This window comes from Chiloscyllium plagiosum, chromosome 17 (assembly GCF_004010195.1).
Source record: "Chiloscyllium plagiosum isolate BGI_BamShark_2017 chromosome 17, ASM401019v2, whole genome shotgun sequence".
In the NCBI taxonomy this organism is placed as follows: domain Eukaryota; kingdom Metazoa; phylum Chordata; class Chondrichthyes; order Orectolobiformes; family Hemiscylliidae; genus Chiloscyllium; species Chiloscyllium plagiosum.
This window is the reverse complement of record NC_057726.1, coordinates 59,828,034-59,842,485: the sequence shown is the minus strand read 5'-3', so window position 1 is coordinate 59,842,485 and position 14,452 is coordinate 59,828,034. Positions and strand designations below refer to the sequence as shown.

General features: G+C 40.8%; 1 protein-coding gene across 8 annotated transcripts in view; it reads right to left on the bottom strand.

Annotated features, from left to right (window-relative positions):
- Positions 1-804: 804 nt before the first annotated feature.
- Positions 805-14,452, bottom strand: part of wdr59 (WD repeat domain 59) — an 87,388-nt gene continuing 73,740 nt past the window's right edge. For 5 of the 8 annotated variants that reach the window (XM_043707243.1, XM_043707242.1, XM_043707246.1 and 2 more), the window contains 6 exons: positions 10,046-10,184; positions 9,184-9,256; positions 8,183-8,306; positions 5,060-5,202; positions 4,166-4,864; positions 805-1,186 (listed from right to left, as the gene is read on the bottom strand). In XM_043707243.1, coding sequence (XP_043563178.1) covers positions 4,629-4,864; positions 5,060-5,202; positions 8,183-8,306; positions 9,184-9,256; positions 10,046-10,184 — 715 coding nt within the window. In that variant the 3' untranslated portion in view covers positions 805-1,186; positions 4,166-4,628. Of the gene's footprint in view, positions 1,187-4,165; positions 4,865-5,059; positions 5,219-8,178; positions 8,307-9,183; positions 9,257-10,045; positions 10,185-14,452 lie in introns of those variants that run through there. The other 3 variants (XM_043707249.1, XM_043707248.1, XM_043707250.1) reach the window with 3 other exon arrangements.

The window sequence follows — 14,452 nt, the reverse complement described above, 5'->3', positions numbered from 1 at the left end:
AAAATGCAACACCTCACATTTATCTTAAATAATTCTATCTACCACTCGAACTATGTGATCAAGGTCCTGTTGTACTTTGAGATAATCTTATTCACTGTCCACTACACCACCTATTTTGGATTCATTGGCAAACTTACTAACCATGCCTCCCATATTCACATCCAAATTATTTATATAAATGATGAAAAGAATTCTAAAATAAACAAACAGCAGAGTCCTGACACTTTAATTTATCTCTTAATTTAACTCACAGGGTAAAGAGATATCATAAAGTAATAACCTGAGGCATGAGGATTTCTCCCACTAATTAATATTCCACATAAAAAGAGCTCCGTGCCAATGATGTAGTTCATACATTCTTCATTGTCAAATAGCAAAGTCGTAATATTTTGAATTATAATGCTTATTAGGATAAAGTCAAATTGTTAATTTCCAAGGGTTCTTTTTAAAAACCTGAATCCTCACGTGGGACGGAGAAGAGTTAGGAACTTGGACGCTGGCAGCTCTTATGTTTGTCAGATTTTTTTAAACTATTTTTTCACCATGACTTTAACAGCATCCTCTTTTTCAGTAAAGAGGGATGCAAATTACTCACTTAACACCTCTGCCAAGCTCTGCCTCCAAAAGGCATCTTCATGGTTCCGAGTAGATTGTGGATGAGTTGTATTTTTCAAGACTGCAACTGATTGATATTTTCAGGTAAGAGTATCCAAGGATATGGACAAGAGAAAAAAGTGAACTCAAATTACCATCAAAATAGACTGTCAGGTTGTCAAATGCCAGTTACCAAAGCAAAATCTCAGATTTTTACACAGACAAACATTTACTTTGAACAGTATGTACAACATCCTCTTTGTACACAATTTACAACTTAATTACAAATCAGAGTTGAAGCTCTCGGACTCAGCAGCTTCAAAATACAGGATCTTCAGCCGAAACGGAGCAGTGTTAACATTTAAAAGTTAATGATCCACTCATTAAGTAAATTCTTAATGAATGGTTGTACATGCATTCTATTATACTGAATGCAACACAGCGCAAATGTGAAGGAGCACCTCGGGAACATGCAAGTCAAAATAAAAACACCAAGATGATACATGATCAAAATGTGTGGCTTGTGGGGTTGTTAAACATCCAAAATCATCCGAGATTCACAAGGAATTAAAGATTAATTTCCAGGATACTGCTGAAAACCAAACAGAAAAGTCATGCAGGGCATTAAAAAAAAAAGTGACCTTTTTGAAATTACCTGGAACACTTATTAATTCAGGATAATAAAGATGGCTAGACAAAAGGCTATCTGACAGTCAGGAATCAATCAGACAAGGAGAAATCTGATCATATTCTAATTTGTGAGGGAATGGAACGTGTGTCAGATGATCAATAGCAGGAATGTCGGGACCACAGTATTGGAGGCACTTGGCCATATGTTAAGAATAAACAAAGCTGGCAACTGTAATAACTTTGGAATGGAAGATGGAATTAACTCCCCAACCACTGATGAGCAGGCCTGCTGCTTATTCAACTATTCAAGGGACAGAATGAAAAATTATAGGCAACATAAAAAATAATGTTCGCGAAGACAAACTAATATTCCCTCCGGTTTCAAGTTTCCTGAAAAAGTATTGTTCTTCCTCTTCCTGACATTAATGAAATGGTCAGATTGCTCTTGCTCTTCCTGTGCCATGGATTCTTCCTTTATAATTAACGGAATTAGCACAAATTCAATTCAGCTTTTAGTTTCAATTTGAACTAACTGGCACCTCATGACCGATAGGAAAGCAACATCCTAAAGACACAAGTGTTATTGCCTCTCTATACCATGGATTTTTAACCAGATTTACAAGATTTATGGTCAGGTTTCTGGAAGGAAGAGCTAAAATGTACACAAATAATTAAACTTAAAATTTTATATAATTTGCAGATCAGCAGGTACCAGGAGAAAAACAAGCTGTATGGAAACCAGACTGCAGGATGCCTGGGGAAATAACTGGGATTCAGGGGCAACAGTGCAAGAGGCCTGGGGCATTGGGAGATTTAGAGATAACTGCCTAGTCACACAGGGAGGAGCATTTCAGGGACATTAAATACTCAAGTTTCACAGTAGAGGCGGCAGGCTCAGTGAGAACACCAGACTTCAAGGAACAATTGCAACAAAGTTTACTGTGGGACAGTAGGGCTGTTATGGACAATGAGAGATCAGAGGCATATGTGGAAACTTCAGGGATGGCGCAGATATGCATAAACCCAGATCAAATCTTGTTGTGGTGTGGGGCTCCCATTAGCTAGCTTGACATCTGTTCTGCTATTTAATGTAAATGAGAACATCTGAGACCACTGGCAGAGCTACCTTGGCATTTAATCACTGGTGTCAAAGTCCCACCAGATGAGAGCTGCTGACCAGTTAGAGACTGTCAGCTCTCGCATTCAACATCCGTACCATCCACCACAGAGAGTGTTGTAACTATGAATGGTAGGACATTCAGGATCAAAAAGGACTAGGATGTAAGTGATTTGTAGGAGTAGTTCTGGGCTTAACAGTCACAGGGAGAATGGTCAAGAGCTTCAGTAATGTGGGAAAGGGTCGACACTGGGTGGAAACTTCTGTCTTATGTCCAGTCCCTCAATCAGGTACTCAAAGATTTCAAGAAGTTGATGATGGACCTTCCCACCCCAGTGGAAATGGGATGGCAGCTGATTTCAGATACAACATCCTCTTATTTTATTAAGTTGCTTTTCTGCCTTCACACGTGCCACCTCTGGAAACACAATTCTGATGTACGTCTTACTTTTCCATTTAATTTCCCACACTGTAAAAACAGAGTGGTCACCAAACATTACAGCAATCTGCTAATTTCACAGATACAAAATTAGGTAATAATCATGCAACATAAATAATTCTGGACCTTGTGTGACCTAACGACAAAGTACCAAATTAGAAGGAAGGTGGGAAAGAGTTAGGAAAACTATGTATATATAACAAAAAAACCAACATGTGCAAATGGCTGAAATACTTAAAGTGACACATATAATAGTTCCAGTTTGTAATGTTGTTTCAAGGGGTTGCAGGATTTTATGACCCACGGGTTTATTTTCTTTTTAACTCGACCATTATGCAGACAGCCAGGTAGTTCCTTGAATAAAGATATATAATGGATTTGCTATTCATTTTACAGCCAAAAAGAACGATTGATGTTTAGCTAAAAATGTCAGTCGCATAGATACTGTAGCAAAGTTAAAAAAAAGGAAACCCACTGCACCCTCTTCTTGGGAGGAGTCTCGAATGCTTCTGAGAGGATCAATGTTTTCAGACAATATGTGCAGTGGCTTTCACTGAAGTCCAATTGAAAATAAACAGAAACAGTGTTTCTCCCAAAATTAGCCTGAAGAATGGCTGTTACTGCAGACGAAATGCTTGAATTTGGAGTTCTGTATAGCTAACATGGCTAAAATACTTCCAGTCATTGTTTAAAGCAGTAGAAATTACAATGCAAGTGCTTCATGTCTTGCAAAATCAAGCAAGCCCAGTCGCATTAATGGTAGCAAACGGTAAGTCATGTGTCAGTACTATGGTTAGTACCTATGCTCACAATTTAGTTCACTTCCACCATCCAATCATTTGCTGGGCAATTCCTTAACCTCTGACAAAACCTGCCAATTTATCTAAAGGGCCCATTCACATGATCTTAAAGATGATGAAAGATGGCATAGTATTTGATGTGGTCAATCCATTCAAGAACCGCCCAATCAACTTTATTATTTTGTGCTCAAGATGAAAGACATTAGGAATAGAGATATCAAGCAGCCCCAGGTTAGGGACTGCAGTCAGAAAGAGTCTAATATATCCAGCTTAAGCCCCAAGTTTCAGAGAGAACCCCCTATTGCATATGCATTCTAAGCTGCCCACATGTTTCGAGTCTGATACTAAGTAGACAGAACAGTTAGTCTGAGCTGATATTTAGTCCACTTCCAAGAGTGAAGGCAGCAGTAAACCAAGGATGCATGAGTACCTTATTGAATTAAATTAGTCTGACTGTGCAATTTAAGTCAAGATAAATACTGCGCATGCATTGTGGAAATGGACTAGCAGCAAGCTGTGAAACTGGGGATAACTGCACAAACCTCTGAGGGAGCATAATACTTCCGCTAAATAGGCCTGACTTACCAATCACGGCTTTGTGGATTGTGGTCACTTCAAGTCTGAAGTATATTCACTCGTACATGACAAGTATGTAGGATCACCATCAACAGCTGGACAGCGATGACCATCATCAGCTGGACGATGATAACTGTTCACAAGTAAACAAATTCCCATTTCAGTCCATTTTAAAATATGCACTAGTAAATAAGTCTTGCTTTTCAACTTGAAAATTCATTGTTGCTGTACTGGAGAATGTGCAAATCATGCTCCCTCCATTCCTTGAAGCAGAATTCAGATATTGTAGAAGTCTGAACTTTTATCCTGGTGCCTCAAAGAATAAAATTCCAGTCTTAAGGTTCATTCATTGATTAAATTTTTCACATCTCTGATCAATAGACAGTCACAATTTCAGTTAAGAATAGACAGACAGAATATCTTGGAACACTATTCAAGGCCTCTTATTACGAGCAGCAGTAGCAGATTTCTTTTAAAATGTGCTCTCTAGTAGGCAATGGCAGCCACAGCCTGTGGGACACACTTCCTGGGTCCTGAACCATTCCATCATGTGACTAGTGTGGCCACCATGCCCACAGGTAAGACAAAAGTTGGCAGATCCGCGAACAGCAACATGGCAGATAGCACACTGGAAGGTGAATCCTTTGCAAATAGCACACTGCGTCCCTCGGACTTCACTGCGGCAGTGACAGCAGTACACACCAAATTCTGAAGGAGAAAGCAGACAAAAAATGTAATTGGACTTAAATTGAGAATTACACCATTTTTTTACTCAATTATGAGGCAACTAAAGAAATGGGAGCTGCATCATTGACATCAAGGAGCCTGAGTAAAATTAGAGTCAATGGGAAGACTCTGCTGGTTGCAGTCATACATAGCACAAAGGAAGATTTCTAAACTTACCAATCCCCTTGTGAGGGTCTGGAGGGCAGGAAACAAACTTCAACACTTCTGCTCTCTTCTCTCGCAGACCCCAGCGATACAGGATCTCCCCGTAACACTTCTTAAAGTCATCGTATTGCAGCATATTGGCTGGATCAAGTAGCCTGGTAATTGAGGAATCTGAAGTTAAATCACAAATTCAAAATATGCACAAACAATATTATCTTCGCATGAGAAATGAGAGGGCAACCTTTCATCCAGTGAAATACTTTGATCACAGTTTCTCAGTTTCTTCACTTTTGCTGATTGTATCTTTCTGCACTATGGGCAGGTAGTTCTGGTAGAACATGCATTTTGATAGCGCAATTTGGCTACAACGTTGCTGAAGAATGAGGGAACGATATTTTGGGAAATGCTTATCTCAGTTGGCAACAGTGCGATTTCAGCGGGGATTGGTTCACGCACTTCATTCTGCTCATGGACCAAGGTGGACGTCGAAATCTTCGCGCCGTTTTGCGCATGCTTCAGTGCCTGCGCATACATGATGTCAACGCCAGACTTTGTGCCATCCTGCGTGTGCGCGATGTCAGTGCTGAGGTTTGTGTGTCATTCTGCACATGCGCAGTGAGTGCTCCGGTCTTCAAGTGTCAAGGGCTTGAATGGGGAGAATTTGTTCAGGAAAGTTTCCTCGAGCAGTATACACAGGGTCCTATTCGGGAAGGGGCAAAACTCAACCTGTTCTTGGGAAATAGGGCAGGACAGGTGACAGAGGTGACAGTGGAGGAACACTTTGGGACCAGTGACCAGAGTTCTATTAATTAAAAATAGTTATGGAATGGGACAAAACTGGTCCACAGGTTTAAGTTCTAATTTAGGGCAAGGCAAATTTTGATAGAATTAGACAGGAGCTTGCAGGTCAAAAAACGTGGTGCTGGAAAAGCACGGCCAGTCAGGCAGCATCCAAGGAGGAGTGTCGACATTTTGAGCATAAGCTCTTCATCAGGAACGTGAAGAGCTTATGCTCGAAACGTCGATTGTCCTGCTCCTTGGATGCTGCCTGACTGGCTGTGCTTTTCCAGCACCACATTTTTTGACTCTGATCTCCATGGAGAAAGATATAAAGACTTGGGAACTTGGGGAAGTTAGTGGTGATGTCTTGGGGTCAGTCCATATCACAGTTGAAGTGGTGTTGGATACATTAGAATGTATGAAGGTGGATAAATCTCTTGGTCCTGACCAGATATATCTAAGAATGCATCAAGAGGCCAAAGAAATAGGAGGGACCCTGGCTGATATTTTTTAATCATGGTTGCCATGGGTAAGGTTCCAAAAGACTGGAGGGTAGCAAATTCAAGAAGGGCTGCAAAGAAAAGCCTGGGAACTTCAGACCAGTAAGCTTACCATCTGTGGTGGCTAAGTTACTTGAGAAGATTTGAGGGATAAGACATACATCCATTTGGAAAGACAAGATTTAATTAGGAGTAGTCAGCAACTTTGTGAATGGGAGATCATGTCTCACAAATTTGTTAGAATTCTTTGCTGAAATGACCAGGGAGGTTGACGAGGGCAGGGCAGTAGACGTATTCTATATGGATTTTAGTAAGGCCTTTGATCAGGTTCCACATGTTAGGCTGCTCTGGAAAGTTAGATAGCATGGAATCCAGGATAAGTTGGCAAATTGGATGCTTGTCAGACCAGAGACCTGTGATTAGTGGTGTGCCTCAGGGGTCAGTGCGAGGCCCATAACTGTTATTGATATCAGTGATTTGGATGAGAATGCACAAGGCATGGTAAGTAAGTTCGCTGATGACACTAAAATTGGCAGTATTGACAACAGTGAGGAAGGTCATCAGAAATTACAGTAGGACCTTGATCAGCTGGGGAGGTGGGCTGAGAAATGGCAAATGGAGTTTAATTTGGGTAAGTGAGAGGGTTTGCATTTTGCAAAGTCAAGTCAAGGTAGGAGTTTCATGAGGCTTTTGGCACACTGGCCTTCATCAGTCAGGTCACTGAGTATAGAAGCTGGCAAGTTATGTTTAAGTTGTACAGGACGTTGGTGAGGTCGTACTTGAAGTATTGTGTTCAATTTTGGTCACCTTGCTGTAAGAAGGATGTTATTAAACTGGAAAGAGTGTAGAAGAAATTTACAAGGATGTTGCCTGGACTCAATGATCTGAGTTATAAGGAGAGGTTGGACAAGCTAGGACCTTTTTCTTTAGAGCGTAGGAGACTGAGGGGGAACCTTATACAGGTGCATAAGATCATGAGAGGCATGGATAGGGTGAACGCACTCAGTCCTTTTCCCAGGGTTGGGGAATTGAAGACGAGAGGGCATCAGTTTAAGGTTATAGGTGAAAGAATAAATGGGAATCTGAAGTGCAATATTTTACATGGAGGGTGGTACGCATATGGAATGAGCTGCCAGCAGAAGTGGTTGAGGCTGGTACATTAACAACATTAAAAGGCATTTGGACAAATACATGGATAGAAAAAGATTAGAATGATCTGGTCCAAATGCAGAGAAATTGGGTTAGCTCAGACGGATATTTTGGTCACCTTGGACCAGTTTGGGACAAAAGGCCTGTCTCTGTGCTGTAGCACTCTCTGACTCTATAGCACACTATCCAGACCTCTAATCTTTCTGCCTTCCTTCCTCGACCCCAAGAAAGTCACAACACTAAAGGCTCTCTTGATGATTCAGCTCATTTACCTCAGTAAGCAGTTGAACTACATAGATCTACGTGGAATCATATTTAATTCTTGGTTTGTATGAACTAGTTTTCACCAACAGGCGTGATATGATTAGTCTCAGAAATGCCATTTAAAGGGGAAGTAATATTTAACCAAGGAGTCCGTAACTGATCAATGCCCAACAACTGCTCCTGAAAGTACACCCCATGAGAGTACAAGGGCAAGATGCCTTTCACAGTAAAATGGGTTTCACAACAAACTATGGTCATTTGAATAAGATATAAAGGAGTGAGGAGTGTGTCAATGGATCTCAGTAAATCAAGTCCGACAGGAGGGAGAGAAGACATTTTTTTCAAAGAACAAAGACTAAAACAAGCTTCAACAGTTGGCTACTGTATATTTTTCAGTCTTGGTTAAATATTATATGAAAACAGGTAAATTATACTCACTCACTTTTTATTCCTTTCATGCTGCTCCTTCTCACGTTCTTTAGGATCAGTGTAAATGTGATTTCCATACCGATAATCATCTGGTGATTCGTAACACCAAGAATTAAGATGTTCTGGTTCCCGGCCCACTGAAAAAAAAAGTGTTAGTATGTTAATTATACATTATCTGAGGCCACTGCAGCATAACCCCCTCAGGATCATTACCAGTCTTGCAATGGTATACAGACAAACACGAGAGCTCTGCTGTGATTTAAACTTTCATCATGTTGTTTCATCCCAACAGAACACTCAATGAGTTGGTACAAAAACAGACACAACAATGTAAGACCAAGCTTAAGAACACGACCATAGCTAAAGACGTTAGGTTCAGTATGCACAGTGAAAACTGGGCTGGACTTGGTTACAGGTTGAAAACCAAACTCTTTGCATTCAGATGAAAACAAACCATGCAATTAACATCATCTAAATACAGCCTTCTAACCCTCCAAAATTCAGAAAATATCATTACTCCAGTGACGTTGTGAAAATAACTCACTTGTGCTGTCCCACTTACTGGTTACAATGGCCCACAATTCCAAATATCCAGATAATACTGAAAAAACAAAGATGACATCTACACAAAGGATGGAGTGGGTTTTACATTATGCTGTACTATAGGACACAACAGTGTTATACTTATTACACTATGTACTGTCGGATCAACTAGATATTGCTGAAATCACTCCAATGTACGGTCGTCCAGAACAGAAAATAGTGGAGAGAGATTACAATATGATAAACTGTATGATAAAGCACAGTCTTGTGGAGATTATGCTGGTGTACTGTAAGAGAGTTGTGTCTTAATTTATTTTTTTGCTCTCCATTTGCAGAAACCAGCTGCTGATAGTAGTTTTGATTGTCTCCTGGTGTAACCTGTTCCACCCATTCTAACTACTGCCAGAAGTCAGAACATTTCTACTGCAAACCATCTGTTCATACTGCTCCATTTTTCTCGGATTGCTTTACCTATGTTCCATCCAGCAGACCAGACAGTGGTTTCAGATGTGCTCGAGTAGGATCCTGAAGAGGCATAACCTGACTAAGAGAACAAAAAAAATCTTTAAATACTGTTCAGAACAGGGCTAAGAAAACACTGCTGCTAATGGAGTACACATGTTCACATATCTGATCAGAATTTGAACTCAGGCCAAAGACAATAATATATAGAATATATCTGCCTCTCAAACAGAAAATTAACTCCTTACTTGCCACAAACAAAAATATTTTGCAATTCAACCCTTCGTCCACTCAATTCAAAACTTGACGTCTCACTACCATCATCAGAATTAATCTCGTCGCTACCTCAAAACAAACAAAACCTTATTCCCTTGTGACCATGCGAACCAATACATCCAATAAGCGATGAATGGTGAACGTTCATTGTTCAATGGGAAAGTTTAACCCCCGCTCTTTAAGGATAGTTTTGGGCGACTTGGATCCACTTATCTGAGGGCAAATGTACAGTCTTGATGTGTTTGATGGAATGGAAACATTTGAGTTGTCCAATATATTATTTCCATCACCGCTCTAAACCCAGAGCTTGCTTAAAAAAGGTCAGACCCAAGAAAGGCACAACACAAGCATAGCATCATCAACACTAAGGCTAAGATCAATTGTAATTACCCACTGGCTTCTTGTTGTCTTTACAGTCCATTTGATAGGCATGAGATTTTTACTGGGGCTATGCCTACTCAAACTACCATGACTAGCAGCAAGCAGCTATAGCACTGGCTTCAAAAGTATCTAATTATAACTATAAAGTGCAATTAAAGGAAGGAGCTGTATATGGCATATACTCCAGACCAGCTGACAGGAAACACACACTTACAGAATGCAAAAAAGGAGAAGTGCGTTGGTGGACCTGCTGTCCTATGCTGCCATAGTCCTGAGGCCTGGACTGGGCCTCAAACACGCTGCATAGCATGGCAAGAGTCTGAACATCATGTATTGTGCTGTAATGAGTCAGGCTGTGAAAAAACACACACAGTTAAAGATGGATCAATAAAGTAGTGTGGGAGATGGAACAGAGTCTCATCTGCTTATTAATAGCTTTGAATAATGTTAAATGTAACTATGATAAACCAATCCAAGCAGCACAGGATTCAGATCAGTAGAATAACATCACAAAAACGAAAATACAGTGAAGATGAGCAGTTCCCCATCTAATCTGCCCTGCCATTGAGGAGAAAGTGAGGGCTGCAGATGCTGGAGATCAGAGCTGAACATGTGTTGCTGAAAAAGCGCAGCAGGTCAGGCAGCATCCAAGGAACAGGAGAATCGACGTTTCGGGCATAAGCCCTTCTTCAGAAAAGGGCTCCTGAAGAAGGGCTTATGCCCGAAACGTCGATTCTCCTGTTCCTTGGATGCTGCCTGACCTGCTGCGCTTGCCCTGCCATTGAAACCTACAAAATATATAGCAACTCCTGTTAATGTTAAAACATGAGGGTTTGACAGAGTTTGGAGTACAAGGAAGCAAGAAATAAAGAAGCAGATACATCAGTAGCCTGGTCTGCTTTTCAAATAGGTTATGACCAAACTTCTACATCATACTTTATTCCTGCTGGAACTTCATATTTCTTGATGCTTTTTGTGCCAAAAATCTACCAACGTGAATCTAGAATGTCCTCATCAAAAATACAGAGAAACAGTGCAGTACTTCAACTATCTGGAATAATTAGTCATTTTGTCATAGAGATCTACAGCACAGAAAAAGGCCATTCGGCCCATCAAGTTTGCTTCAGTCTGAAACAAGCTAACTATTCTGATCTCATTTTTCAGTGGTGGGCCTGTTGCCTTGTATTATAACCAAACATCTAAACATCTCTTCAATGTTATAAGTGTTTCTGCCTCTACTACCCTTACAGGCAGTGATTTCAGATTACCACTAATCTCTGGTTGCAAACGTTTTTCCTCACGTCACCTTGAACCCTCCTGCCCCTTTCCTTAAAACTATGTGGACATGGTGATTGAACCCTCCATCAAAGAGATAACTCTCTTCCTGTCTACCCTACCTATGCCCCTATAATTTTATATATTTCAATCATGCCTCCCCTTCAAGGGAAACAACCCCAACCTATCTAATTTATCTTCATAACTAAAACTCTTTGTTCCAAGCAATATCCTGGTAAATCGCCTGACCACCTTCTACAGTGCCAAACCATCCTTCCCATAATGTTGATTCCAGATTACACAATATTCTAGCTGTGGCTTGACCAACGTTTCAGACAGTCACAGCATAACTATCCTGATCATAAGCTATATGCCTTGGCTAATAAAGGCATGGATCCCATATACTTTCTTAACCACTTTATCTACCTGTCTTGCCACCTTAAGGGACTGTTAGAATGTAAACCAAGTTTTCTCTGATTCTGTGTTCACCAGGGTCCAAATGCTCTTTATGTATTCCCTCGCTTTGCTTGTTCTGCCCAAATGCATCACCTCACACTTATCCAGATTAAATTCCATTTGCTATTGATTAGCTGATCTACATCCTTTTGTAAGCTAAGATAACGCTCCATTTACCACACCACCAAATTTGATATTATCTGTGAACTTACTGATCAGCCCTCCTACATTCAAGCCTATATTATTCATACATAGCAGTAATAACTTCAATCTGTGCAGGACAGAGGCTTCTCGACACAGAAGTACCCCACGTCCATAACCATCTGTTTCCTGCCATTCAGTCAATTCTGGATCCAATTTGCCAATGTTTCTTGAATCCCACAGGCTCATACCCTCCCCATCAGTCTTACACATGAAACCTTATAAAAGCCTTGCTGAAGTTCAAGTAGGCTAGGTCAAATGCATTGCCCTCATCCACATACCTGTTCACCTCTTCGAAAAGTTCAATCAAGATGGTCAGGCAGGACCTCACCTTAAATTCATGCTGGCTTGATCATTGCCCAAATAATTCTGTCTCCAGAACTGCTTCCAATAATTACCCACAGGTAGCTCAGACAAACTTCCCAATTTATCCCTTCCACCCTTTTGGAGTAATGGTACAGTACTGGCTTCCCCAGTTCTCTAGAATCTGTTGTAGTTCACTTCGCCGAGCTGGGAATTTATGTTGCAGATGTTTCGTCCCCTGTCTAGGTGACATCCTCAGTGCTTGGGAGCCTCCTGCGAAGCGCTTCTGTGATGTTTCCTCCGGCATTTGTAGTGATTTGTATATGCGGCTTCCGATTGTCAGTTCCAGCTGTCCGCTGCAGTGGCCAGTATATTAGGTCCAGGTCGATGTGCTTATTGATTGAATCTGTGGATGAATGCCATGCCTCTAGGAATTCCCTGGCTGTTCTCTGTTTGGCTTGTCCTATTATAGTAGTGTTGCCCCAGTCGAACTCACGTTGCTTGTCATTGGAGTGTGTGGCTACTAAGGATAGCTGGTTGTGTCGTTTCGTGGCTAGTTGGTGTTCATGGATGCGGATCGTTAGCTGTCTTCCTGTTTGTCCTATGTAGTGTTTAGTGCAGTCCTTGCATGGGATTTTGTACACTACATTGGTTTTGCTCATGCTGGGTATTGTGTCCTTCGTCCTGGTGAGTTGTTGTCTGAGAGTGGCTGTTGGTTTGTGTGCTGTTATTAGTCCTAGACAGGGGACAAACTCGGCGAACTGAACCACAACAACAAGCACCCGAGCTACAAATCTTCTCACAAAGTTTGAATATCTCTAGAATCTCTCCTGTGGTCAGAGAGGAATTGAAAAGTGTCAGTGCCCCTGCTATTTCCTCCCTTGCCTCACTCAACGGGAGATATTGCACCGAGCTCTGGTGATTTATCTACTTTTAACTAGACCACTCAGAATCTCCTCTCTGTCTAGGCTAACTTATTTAATTATATCATAACACCTCTCCCCGATTTCCATTTTCCAAATCAACCCTCTCACTAGTGAACACAGACACAAATATTCATTTAGAGCCCTACCTACATTCTCTGGCTCCACTTACAAATTATTACGGTGATCCTCACTGGGCCCTACTCGTTCCCTAGTTATCCTTTTACCCTTAACATATTTGAAAAATAACTTGAGAATTTGCTTTACATTACCTACCATTATCCTTTCATGCCCTCTTTTCATTCTCCAAATTTACTTTTTAAGTTCCTTCTTGCACATTCTATACTCCTCTAGGATTTCTGCTGTTTTTAGCTCTCAACTTCAATCATAAGCCTCCTTTTTCTCTTTATCCAATTCAGTATATCCCTTGACATCCAAGGTTCACTGGATTTATTTGTCCCACTGTTTATCTTTATTGGAACATTTGGCCCTGTACACTCCCTATTTTCTTCCTGAATGTGTCCCATGCTCTGACAGATTTACCAAAAAATATCATCTCCCAGTCCACTCTGGCAAATTCCTATCTTATCTTATTAAAGTCGGTCATCCCCCCCCCAAGTTTGGACTTGAATTTCAGGCCCAACCTTCTCCTTTTCTATAACAATTGTGAATCTAACTGAGTTATGACTGCTGTCTGCAAAATGCTCTCCCACTTGCTCGGCTTCATTACCTAAAATTACATCCAAGACTGCCCCCAGTCTTGAAGGATGTTCCACATAATGGTTTTAAAAAGCTCTCCTGAAACATTTTAAGAATTCTGTGCTCTCTTTCATGCTTCACTATCCCCCCCACTATCATTGCCCTATTACTTTTACACTTTTCTGAAAATTTACTTACATATTTCTCTCTAGTTCTCTCTCTCTCTCTCTCACACTGTTTGGGGGCCTACTGTACACTCCCAGGAATGTGACTGCACCTGTTTGGTTTAAGTTCTACACATAATAGCTTCATTTAAGGAGCCCTCTGAGATGCTATCTCTCCTTAGTGCAGATTCCTTGATCAATATGGCGATACCCTTCTCCGTCTCGCCTGAAGATCTTATATCTTGAATATTGAGTTGTTTCACCTACGTTAATTTATGCCCTCAACTCGCTCATCATTGCATTAAAGCAAATACCAACCAACCTTGACATATTCCCTTATGCCTTAACTGGCTTATGCTTATACTTTACCTTTCTGACTCACGTGCTGTCTCTACTAGTTCTGGCTATTCATCTCCCCACACTGAACTTTCTCTCAGAATCAGCTCTGCCTCACATCCCCAAGTTAATTCAAACTCTCCCCAACAACGCTACCATTAGAATAAATATCCGTGTAAAGTAAAAGGAGTGCTCAAAATCATGAATAATTCTCAACACTGATGGTCTTGGCAGAGTAAACAAGTGAAAATGCATAATAAATGG